Source organism: Diabrotica virgifera, chromosome 10 (assembly GCF_917563875.1).
Source record: "Diabrotica virgifera virgifera chromosome 10, PGI_DIABVI_V3a".
In the NCBI taxonomy this organism is placed as follows: Eukaryota; Metazoa; Arthropoda; class Insecta; order Coleoptera; family Chrysomelidae; genus Diabrotica; species Diabrotica virgifera.
In genome coordinates this window covers 112,951,287-112,963,718 of record NC_065452.1, presented here as the reverse complement: position 1 = coordinate 112,963,718, position 12,432 = coordinate 112,951,287, and the positions used below count along the sequence as shown (strand labels likewise).

The 12,432-nt window shown below is 32.3% G+C and overlaps 1 protein-coding gene across 1 annotated transcript in view; it reads right to left on the bottom strand.

The window, feature by feature from the left end:
* Window positions 1-3,580, bottom strand: part of LOC114335550 (venom protease) — a 97,902-nt gene extending 94,322 nt beyond the window's left edge. Inside the window, exon 1 of the mRNA XM_028285797.2 lies at window positions 3,279-3,580. Coding sequence (XP_028141598.1) covers window positions 3,279-3,336 — 58 coding nt within the window. The 5' untranslated portion in view covers window positions 3,337-3,580. The remainder of the gene's footprint in view (window positions 1-3,278) is intronic.
* Between the last annotated feature and the right edge of the window lie 8,852 nt (window positions 3,581-12,432).

Below are 12,432 nucleotides of genomic sequence, written 5' to 3'. Positions count from 1 at the left end.
TACATTCAATTTCAAGATGATTCTAACGAGTAATCGGAGCTTATATCAATATAGACCGTTGTTATTTAATTGTTAATCGTCGGGCATCGTATAATGATATGTATACAAGTATACATATTAAGGTACGTATAGATATGCCCGCCAACACTTCGTGCCGTGTGTGCTTTACGCTTTCGTGGCGGGTTCGTTAGATTAGTACGCGTTAGTACGTGTTTTTAAGTGGCACACAAACGGTGCGCACACGATCCAACTTCAGTCGGCGCCACGAACGCACGGCGCACACACGGCGCGTAGTGCGCAGCGCTCATATCTATACATACCTTTATACGTACTTATACGAAAAATTCCCATCAAATACTTGACATTTATTAAAATTTTATAATATATTATTACCATAGTTTTTTAAATAATTTATTTATTTATTCAATTAATTAAATGTGCTAATTAACTACGCCAATCATATAGTGCGGTACGCACCACATGTGTGACGCACCGCCGCGGCGGATTAAGGGTCGGGAGGACGCGCATAATTGACAATTAAAAACAACAGTATAAATTGAAATATGCCCGATTACTAATCAGAATCTTGAAATTGAATGTTTAAACTTCAATTTAGGCACTTGACAACCTCAAAAATAATAATTTACAATGAGTTTTCAAGCTTCGAAAATCCTTATTTTCGAATTTTTCAGATTTAAAATCGCTTAAAATACTTAAGAAAACTTTTGAGAAAAAATATCTTTTTTGTTTAGGATGGCCCAAAAATGCTAAAAACATATTTTCGGGGACAAAAAACGTGATGTTTTGAATTTGTTAAAAAAATTGTTAAACAATTTCTGCCTAAAAATTTCACCCTTCTGATTTGTTATTATGATGGGGATGATATTTTTTAACAAGAATCCGCAAAGAAACCGAATCAGAACAACCGAACAAAGATAGCATTAAGTCCGGACCCCGGAAGTGTCATAGGTTTTCGAAACGGACCCTCAGGGAACATAATTGGTGACCCCTGGCGAAGGGAATCAGAAGAAGTCGTTTATACTTTTTGTTTAATTTATAATTTATTTTTTGATTTCTGATTTGATATGACGTGATCTGTAAAGAATTGCATAGAGGCATAATAGCATAAAGAATAGCACAGATAGCTAGAAAAATGACAAATTTATAAACTAAAATATCTTTTAATTTTACAAATTTAACGTCCTATGGCTCAGTAAATTGCAATATTAGATTAATTTCATGTTAATAAAGAGATTATTTGTTCCTTCTGAACATACAGTTAAAATTTTTCTCATATTCTATGACTCGCCTTGTTTATTAATCAATAATAATCCTATTAAACTAAGTAAAATCGTAGATTATACCACGAGTCAATAATGATATAATCAATTTACTCAGCTTGGGAATATTCCTATCACACCTTATATTATTAATGTCTGCAATAAAGTCACTGTTGTGTAAATAATTAATCAATAAGCTATTCAAAAAATTCAAAAATAAACATTTATACCTACTTGTTTTAATTGATGCAGTTTTATTTAGTTGTTAAAATGCATGTGTATGTGAGTATTTTTTTGTGCACCACATTGAAAATCCGAGTTATGAAGTACTGGTATAGATCAGGGGTCCCAAATAATGTTCACTGAGGGTCCGTTTCGAAAACCTATGACACTTCCGGGGTCCGGATTTAATGCTACCTTTGTCTGGTTGTTCTGATTCAAAGAAAACATCTGATATAAACAAAACAGAAGGATGCCGGGCGAAATTTTTGGGCAGAAATTGTTAAACAATTTTTTTTAACAAATTCAAAACATTACCTTTTTGCGCCCGAAAATATTATTTTAACATGTTTGGGTCATCTTAAACAAAAAAGATCTTGTGTCATTTTTCTCAAAAGTTGATAGATATCGAGTTTTAAACGATTTAAAATCTGAAAAATGCCAAAATAAGCATTTTTCGAAGCTTGAAAAATCATGTGTAAATTATTATTTTTAAGGTTGTCAAGTGCCTAAATTTAAGTTTGGACTAATCGGGGCTTATTACAATTTAGACTGTTGTTTTTAATTGTTAAATATGCGCTTCCACTCGACCCTTAAGATACCCTTTAGCACATTGGTAATAATTAATTAAATACATAAACTATTAAAAAAACTATGTGTAAGTCCAGTTATTGAAACTGAGAAATTTAAAATAAATTATCATAGTACAAAATGGTAATTGGTACATGGTACAAACTTATAACCAAAATGACTATCTACCGTAAATTAATTAGATCCTTAGTAACTTATGGTTGTGAGACCTGGGTAATAACAAAAAAAGATAAAGCGCAACTCAAGACATTCGAGAGAAAGATACTAAGAACAGTATACGGCAGACAGCACATGCGAATGAACTGAATGAAGGACACAATATTGTAAGATTTATTAGAAGTCAGAGACTCTCATGGAAACATCAACATGGGACATCAACAAAGAAAATATTGCAATAGAAGCCGATAGAACGACGAAAAAAAGGTAGACTCAAAACAAGATGGTTGGATGACATGAAAGACGTCCTGAAAACTATGAATGTAAGATAATAGAGGAGAAGGTACAGTGGAGGCCTGAATGGAAAGACATAGGCAGATTTGCAAAGACACAGGGTTATGATGCCAAAAGAAGAAGAAAAAGTATTATTTTATTTGCTTGTTTTTTTTTGTTTATTGTATTTTTATATTTGTGGAATTATTTTTTATAAATGTTTGAGTATAATAATGGGAAGAATTTGCTCCTCAATGTGAAATAAGTATGTTAAGAACACATTAAATGAATATCATTGTAAAACAAATAATAGTTAAATTCGACTGAAACAATACCTAAGAGTTCAGAAAAGACCAAATAAAACGTACCTATATAATAATTTCTGCAAGAGAAATAGTCCTTAAAATATTGGCAAACTACCACAGTCATGTAAAGCTATCCATGTTTATCGTTATACCAATAAAATATTTCTCTAACCTATTTTCTGAATAGTTGCTTATAATTTAGAATCCGCTAAATATAATATCCTTAATTATTGTTATCCAGCCTACTAATATTGATCTACATTAAAAAGTATCTGAGAGGATCAAGTGATCCTTATCCACTCCTAGATACATTTTAAACAATATCCAAATCAATTTCAGCAGTGCTTTGTTACTTTTCTTCAAAAACTTAACTTTTATTTTACAATTACGTGATTAAAAAAAGTAATAAAAAATTATAGAACAAGTAAAAAGAGAAAAAATACAAGGATCTTACCAGCCGCGTGAGCAACACTAAACAAATAATAGCAACAAATACACAACCACAAATTCATGCTGTACAGTACAACTTTTGACGAATTCAACCATAAACTACTTTCTTGTGGTTTGGCCGGCTGATTCTGACTGTTTGATATTTGCGATAGTTATTAAGATTTAATCCCAGCTATTGCAAATGTAATATGACTGGTTGAAGTCGCTTAATAATTTAAGCGCTAGTTCCCCGCCATGTTGAACAACTCGTCAGAAGGTCGAGCAGCATAAAAATCGGAAAGAGTGCATGGGAAATTATAAATGTGTACTGAGAATTCACTAATATACACGCAGTGATGACGCATCTTCTTCAATTTTTTATGAAAAACCGGATAAGGATTTTGTAGCTTCAGTAACACAAAAGTTGTATACAAGAACAAGACTAGACAAGACCTTTGAGGTAGAATGGAGCAGGCAAGAAGGCTTTTTACCCAAGTCAAGAAAGAAAAAAAGTTGAAAAAATCTTATATGGATATTTGAAGGTTCTAAAAGGTATACAGGGTGTTTGGTAAAGAATGGGCCATAGATTAAACTTAGATTTCTGAGGTTAAAATAGGTATATTTAAGCTAACTTACTTTAGTTAGAAAGTTTATAATAACCGAAATACAGGGTGTCAAAGTTAAACTTTTATTTTATTTATTTTTGAATATTTCCTGACAGGCATGGGACAAGGACACAAAATTTGGTAAGTGGTGCTGGTCCTGGTACTGTACACCCTACTAAATTATGTTAAACAAACTTTTCTGGCTACTACCAGAGGCGTACGACGGGGGAACGTGAATGGTTGACCCTTCCCAAATTCTACGCCACCGGAGGAATTGGTTTTTTGGTGCAATTTTTTGATTCTCCAATACTTTCTGTGTAAATAACATACTCTTCATTTGTAACGATAAAGCCATTAGTTTTCGAGATATTTGAAGATAAAAACGAAGGAGCATAATACATTAATCAAAATAAGTGTGCCTTTTCATTTTTAACTTCAAATATCTCGAAAACTAATGACTTTATCGTTACGAATGAAGAGTATATTATTTGCATAGAAAGTATTGGAGAATCTAAAATACATGCTAAAATAGCAGTTTCATCAGTGGCGTAGAATTCACTTTCCCCTGTCGTACGCCTCTGGTAGTAGCCAGAAAGGATTATTTAGTAGGGTGTACAGTGCCTACACTTTCTGCCAAGTATGACACGGATATGTCAAATTATTTTTAAGTGTTCTTTTTTTTTATATAATGTATTCCCTAATTTAAAACAAAGAATTATGTGTGCCCGGTAATATAAAACTATTTGACATATCCTTATGATAATTGGCAACAAGTGTAGGTACTGTACACCCTACTAAATTATGTTAAATAATCGTTTCTGGTTAATACCAGAGCCATACGACAGGGGAAAGTGAATGGTTGACCCTTCCCAAATTCTACGCCACTGATGAAACTGCTATTTTAGCATAATTTTTAGATTCTCCAATACCTTCTATGCAAATAATATACTATTTATTCGTAACGATAAAGTCATTAGTTTTCGAGATATTTGAAGTTAAAAATGAAAAGGCACACTTATTTTGATTAATGTATTACGCTCCTTCGTTTTTAGCTTCAAATATCTCGAAAACTAATGGCTTTATCGTTACGATTGAAGAGTATATTATTTACATAAAAGGTATTGAAGAATCAAAAAATTGCACTAAAATAGAAATTCTGCCAGTGGCGTAGAATTTGGGAAGGGTCAACCATTCACGTTCCCCTGTCGTACGCCTCTGGTACTTACTACTTTACTCCTCTTGATTCCATTTGGAACATAGGGCCTCTACAGTCCCCCTCCATTCATCTCTGTTTCTGGCCAGGGCTTTCACTTCTTTCCATGTTAACCCATTGTCTTCTAGCTCTCTGGTAATATTTCTTTTCCAGGATGTCATTGGTCTGCCTTGTTTTCTTTTTCCAGTTGGTTGGTAATCCAGGGCTTGTTTGGTTATATCTTCTTCATTTTTCCTTAATGTGTGTCCAATAAACTTCCATTTGCGTCTGTTTATCGTTTTGGCTATCGGCTCTTGATTAGTTTTTCTCCAAAGTTCCTTGTTACTTATCCCATTTGGCCAATATATTTGCAATATTCGTTTAAGGCATCTATTTACAAATGTTTGAACCTTTTGTATAATCTTTTTCTCTATTTTCCAAGTTTCTGCTGCATATAGCAAAATACTCTTTACATTTGTATTAAATATCCTGATTTTGGTTTTGGTTGTTAATCTATTGGACTCCCATGTTTTCTTCAGCATATAGAACGCCTCTGGTAGTAGATAGAAACGTTTGTTTAACGTAATTTAGTTGGGTGTACAGTACCAGCACCACTTACCAAATTTCGTGTTGTTGTCCCATGCCTGTCAGGAAATATCCAAAAATAAATAAAATAAAAGTTTAACTTTGACACCCTGTATTTCGGTTATTATCAACTTTTGTACTAAAGTAAGTTAGCTTAAATCGACCTATTTTAACCTCAGGAATCTAAGGTTAAGCTATGGCCCATTATTTACCAAATACCCTGTATAAGGGGTAGCTGATAAAAAATCGGTGAAGACGTACTGCTGATTTTGCTTTGTTGTTTTTACAGTATTAAAAAATTTAAAAAAAAGTTTGCCTTCAAAACGTTTTTTATAAATTAGGTATAGAGAAAAATGGTTCAAATAAAAGTTGTAGCCCATAAAAAATTCTTTAATTTTGAGAGTTTCCAAATTAAAATACATGAACAATTGACTGAGATAATTACAAAAAACCTTTATTTTTGTAGTAATTTATAAATGTTAAAAAGTTTGTTGTCTGGATAAAGATATGTAATATAACTACTCCAAATTATGTCAGTGAATTAGTTATTGCAGTGTGCTAAATTTCAAACAGATCGACTAACTAGTGTAAAAGTTATTCAATGTTTTATCCCAGATAGCGGTTATTTAAACAACTGTACTTGCCCAAACAGTCACTCCACAGGTATTTTGTAAATCGCTAACGATTCTTTGGGGTCTTCATTTTTATATATTAAGGTAGGTATAGATATGCGCGCCGCGCACTTCGCGCCGTGTGTACGCCATGCGTTCTTGGCGCCGACAGAAGTTGGATCGTGTGCGCACCGTTTGTGTGCCACTTGAAAACACGTACTAACGCGTACTAATCTAACGAATCCGCCACGAACACGTACCGCACACACGGCGCGAAGTGTTTGGCGCGCATATCTATACGTACGTTTATATATGTTACAGTTCAAGTTGATTATCCAGTTGGAGTTGACTCCAACTAGTTGGAGTCAACTCTAACGGCTGGCTTCTAGTCCAGGCGCATCTGTTTTGAGATGGACGTTGAGAGGTGACTCAAATTTTTTTGCAGAAATTGCTTGAAAATAAATCAAATAATAATATTTGAGTTATCCTCCCTCTCAAAAAGGTCCGGAACATTGTTTAAATAATCAAAATGTCAAAAATTGAAGGAAAAATTCGATTTTTTTCTTCGTTTTTTGATTATAACTTTGAAAGTATTCATTTCCGAGAAAAGTTGTACTAACATAAAAGTTGCGTAATTAAATTTCCTACAATATAGAATTGGTTAAAAATTTAAAAAATAGTCACCCTAGTTGCAAAGTAGCAATAATTGCGAAAAAAACATACAAAAACAAGTATTCGCATTTTACGTTTTTCAACCATTTATGCTACACTTAGGACCTTCATATTTCACCCAGGAAAACTTTATGATACAGTAAAACAATACTGTAAATTTCTTTAAGATCGCTTTAATAGATTTTGCAAAATAAATTTTGAAATCCAGCTTTCGCAAAAAAAATTCATTTTTTCAAAATGTTACAGGACTCAAAATAAAGCAGATAGCAAGTTGAATTTTTTTTGCTTATAGAAGTTTACTGTACCTTTCATTTGCAATTTTCATTATTAACATCGATTAATTACCACGGCGTCAGAAAATTTTTGAAATAAACAATAATTTTTGGTGCTACGCGCAGGACAGCGGTGTTCGATTCACACAAGTTGATTTCCACCAAAATTTCTTCCAATCTTTATATAATATATTATTTTCTTACTCTATATTTTGTTGTATTTTAATATTTTAATTCCACAAAAATCAAACTAATTTTATTATTGTTTGTGAAATATTGTTTAAACAATTGCATATGTTTAAAAATAATAAACTTTTATTATTTAAGTTAAAATATATGAACAAAGAAAGTTTTTGCTAATAAAAGAGTTATTTCAAAGGATAGAGTAGGTGTTTTTATTTTGCAATACACAAATTTATTTATTTATATCGAAATGTAATAAAAATTAAAATGTATCAATCACTATCAAAGGTCATTGGAATGCCCAATCAGAGCAAACTATCCGCTGTCCTGCGCGTAGCACCAATAATTAATGTTTATTTAAAAAAATTCCTGACGCCGTGGTGTTAATCGATTTTAATTTTTCAAAATTGCAGATGAAAGGTACAGTACACTTCTATATGCAAAAAAAAATTAAACTTGCTATCTGCTTTATTTTCGGTCCTGTAACATTTTGAAAAAATGAATTTTTTTTACGAAAGCCGGATTGCAAAATTTATTTTGCAAAATCTATTGAACTGATCTTAATGAAATTTACAGTATTGTTTTAATGTATCATAAAGTATTTCTGGGTGAAATATGAAGGTTCTAAGTGTAGCATAAATGGTTGAAAAACGTAAAATGCGAATACTTGTTTTTGTATGGTTTTTTCGCAATTATTGCTATTTTGCAACTAGGGTGACTATTTTTTAAATTTTTAATCAATTCTATATTGTAGAAAATTTAATTACGCAACTTTTATGTTAGTCCAACTTTTCTCGGAAATGAATACTTTTAAAGTTATAATCAAAAAACGAAAAAAAAAATCGAATTTTTCCTTCAATTTTTGACATTTTGATTATTTAAACAATGTTCCGGACCTTTTTGAGAGGGAGGATAACTCAAATATTATTATTGATTTATTTTCAAGCAATTTCTGCAAAAAAATTTGAGTCACCTCTCAACGTCCAATTGTACTAATATTTTTACAGATGGGCCCTGGTCTATTCGGTAAAAGTTGATTATAAATATAAAATGAAGAATTATATTCAACATTTACTAGTAAAAGTAGACTCCAACTAGGAAAAGTATACTCTTCCCAATGCCATTTAGTAAAAGTTGATTCTGATTCACACAAACAGCCGATTCTAGAAATTAAATGTTACTGAATATGTTCAAATTAGTCTAGGCTGTATCGTCGCCCCCGTTAGGTAAATTACTCCGATTCAAATTTTTTGCACAAACTTACTCAAAAAGAGGTCCTTGTAACAAATCTACTGGGTGCCAGGCAGTATCTTGATCGATAAATTGTTTTAACAATTTTTTTTAGACAAATTCACAAAAATATTTTTTTCACTTCGAACAATTTTTTTTAGATCATTTGGGTTATTCTGAGCAAAAATAGTCATTTTCCTAACAAGTGCAGAAAGTCATACTTTTCCACACGCGACTGCAGTTTGCCGAACGACGCGAAGCGGGAGTCGGCCAGCAGTCGAGTGCGGAAAAGAGACTTCCTGCAAGCGTTAGGAACAATATTTTTTCTACGAATCTTTAAAAAATGACCAAATCTTAATCAATTAATTTAATTAATATGATTATTTCATTCATAGGAGATTCTGACCAATAGAAAGCTACAGAAATGCAAATTAAGGTGATAATTTTTGATAATATCCCGTCGTTAGATATATTACGTCAGATGCCCTTCGTTGCTACGAAAAAATACATTCAGTGACATTAATGACAATTAATGTTTTAAAAATTATAAAAGTGATGACTTTCAACCGTCAAATATTTATAAAAAATGTGTGTTTAATGGTACTAATTTGTACTTACATAAATAATTTACAATAAAATTTTGGTTTTGAACAGTTCTATTCATGAAATAATCGCAACAAATTTCACTCGAGCTCTGAAATTAATATAGAATTTTTGCTCTCGTGACACTTTGACATAATTTCACTCACCTTCGGCTCGTGAAATTAAAACTGTCAAAGTGTCACTCGGGAAAAATTCAATAATTTCAGAGCTCTTGTGCAATTACTACTGAAAATACATACACAAATTAATTCTCTGACAAGGTTGTCAAAACCAAACTTTCAGCATAATTGGTTAGCATGACGACGATCTTGGTTTCCATGACGACGATTCAAAACCACTGTTATTGTCTACTGATTTGACTTTCGAATATTATGTCAAAATTATTTATTTCAACGAATTCTCGCGTTAATTTCATTAAAACATGAACACAATAAGATATATTTGAAATAAATTAGTAAATAATATCTAAATATTAGTTTATTGTATGTATTATAATTACTTTAAGGCCATATTAACATATGTAAATTAACACGCGTGCAGAAAATTAAGACGCTTGCGGAAAAGTAAAACGCGTGCGGAAAAGTAACACGCGTGCGAGAAAGTAAAACTTTCTAAACTAAAACGCGTTCGCGAAAGTAGACATTTTTGCACGCTCGTAGAAAAAAGGTATTTTGTGATTTTTCTCTAAAATTGATTGTTGTCGAGTTATACGCAATTTAAAATTTGAAAAATGCGAAAATAGCCATTTTCAATGCTTAATAACTCGGTTAAAATCCATTATTATGAAAGTCAGAAAGTGACCAAATCAAAGTTTATAGCCCCCTCTACAAGATCCAGCAGAAATTTTTGTCACTATTTTATTACTAAGCTTTATCTTTAATAATTAACAATGAGCGCTAAGTGCGTATTAGGCGGCCGTCAATGGTGAGTGCTAAAGAGATGCAACATTCCAGCCGTCCAATGGTGAATCTCACTCGCACTCACATTGACGGCCGCCTCAATACACGGTTAGCGCTCATTGTTGATAATTAAAAATAATATCTTATTAATGAAATAATGACAAAACTTTCTTCAGGATCTTATAGAGGTAGCTTTAATCTTTGATTTTTTTTAGTTTCTGACTTTCATAATATATAATATCGTATGGCATTTTTGCCTTTCGGACGGTTCCGGCGCCAATTACATCTTTAACCCTGTTTCAAGTAACTAGTGTCGATGTACACTAGCCCAGGGGGACCGACGGCTTAACGTGCTCTCCGAGGCACGGTGAGACGGCTCGTATCATTTTTAGAAATGAAAAATTGTTTGTCTTTGGCACGGCTCGAACCCACGTGCACTGGCTTATGAGGCCAGCGATTATGCCGTTACTCCACGGTCGCTCGCTCGACTTTCACAATAATTATCTTTAACCGAGTTATTAAACCTTGAAAATGGTTATTTTGGCGTTTTTCAAATTTTAAATCGCTAATAACTCGACAACAGTCAATTTTAGAGAAAAAAAGGCCCAAAGGATCTAAAAAAAATTGTACGAAGTGAAAAAATTACATACTTTTGCGAATTTGTTTAAAATCATTGTTTATCGCCAAACGTCACTAAAATCATTCATTATTGTACTCATTTGCCCTCATTTTCGGCAGTAAAGTAACACTTTGTTGTATTGAAAAAAGAATATTATTTTACCTGCCGCGATAATTAATCAAATTAACCGAGATTGAATGTAAGTGGTCAATGGCAGCAATCGATTATTTATTTGAGTGAAATTAAAATTTATTTACTTTAATTATTAAAAACATGGTACAAAATTTATCTTATTATTAATAAAATTAATGTCAAAAAGTAAAACTCTGTAGTGTTTCGCAATTATATTCATATACAAATTAAATCAAAACTTTACAGATTTAGTAATAAGTCAGGTATACAATATTGATAACTATCGATTAAACATCAATACCGGCCATCATGCAAAAGTCATCTGTCATTACTGTCATACGAATTTTTTATTTCGTCTAAAATTAAAAAAAAAATTCCTGAAAGTTGTAAGTCAGTGTTAAGAGGAAACAGTAGCGATCAATAGGTAGCGAAAACGCGTTCCAAGATTGCGGCTGTAATTTTGAATATTTTTTCGAGGTATTTGGCACACGTATTCGTAATATAATAAAGAATGGCGGTACAGAGCCCAACTTTAAAAATATATTAATATGTGGAAATTACTCTGTAATTAAATAAAATATCAAAAAAACCAACCTGTACCGCCATTAAGAAGAACGAAAAAATACACTTTCTTCAAATAAACTTTTTTATCCGATGCCTAGATTTTGTGTCATTTTGGAACTACTAATGAAATAAAAAATTTTAGTAGTTCCAAAATGACACAAAATCAAGGCATCGGATAAAAAAGTTTATTTGAAGAAAGTGTATTTTTTGTTCTTCTTAATGGCAGTACAGGCTCGTTTTTTAATATTGTATTTAATTACAAAGTAATTTCCACATATTAATATATTTTTCAAATTGGGCTCTGTACCGCCATTCTTTATTATATTACGAATACGTGTGCCAAATATCTCGAAAAAATATTCAAAATTACAGCCGCAATCTTGGAACGCGTTTTTGCTACCTGTTCATCGCTACTGTATCACCTTAATGTTTTTTATGATTGACGATACAATTTTGTACGCACCACCTCAATACTCTTTATCAAACGCGTCTGTTCCTCTGCTCGTAATATCAGACTCGTTCGATAAAGAGTCACTTTACTGACTGACTTTACTGAAATTGGTTAAACAATTTTTCGACAGCGGTACCGCGTGACACCCTGTGTATTTGTTATAAGGATTGTTATACGGATGTATTTCTTTGAGTAAGTTTGTGCAAAAAATCAAATCAGAATAATTTACCTAACGGGGGCGACGTTACAGACTATACTAATAAGTAGTTGAAACGGTCAAAACAAAGAAACGCACACTCATCAAAAATGCACTCGAGATTCTCGTATAGTCAACATTTACTGAATCGATCCAGGAAGAGTCAACTCCAACTAGTAAAAGTTGATTTAAATTTTTAAAATCAACTTTTACTGCTCGTTTCAGTTGGAGTTGACTCCAACTAGTTGGAGTCGACTCCAACTAGTTGGAGTCAACTCTAACTGAAAATCAACTTGAACTGTAACATATATAATGTTCTTGAACTTCTAAGTGGAGCATAGAGCTTCAGTGAAAACGCACCATCG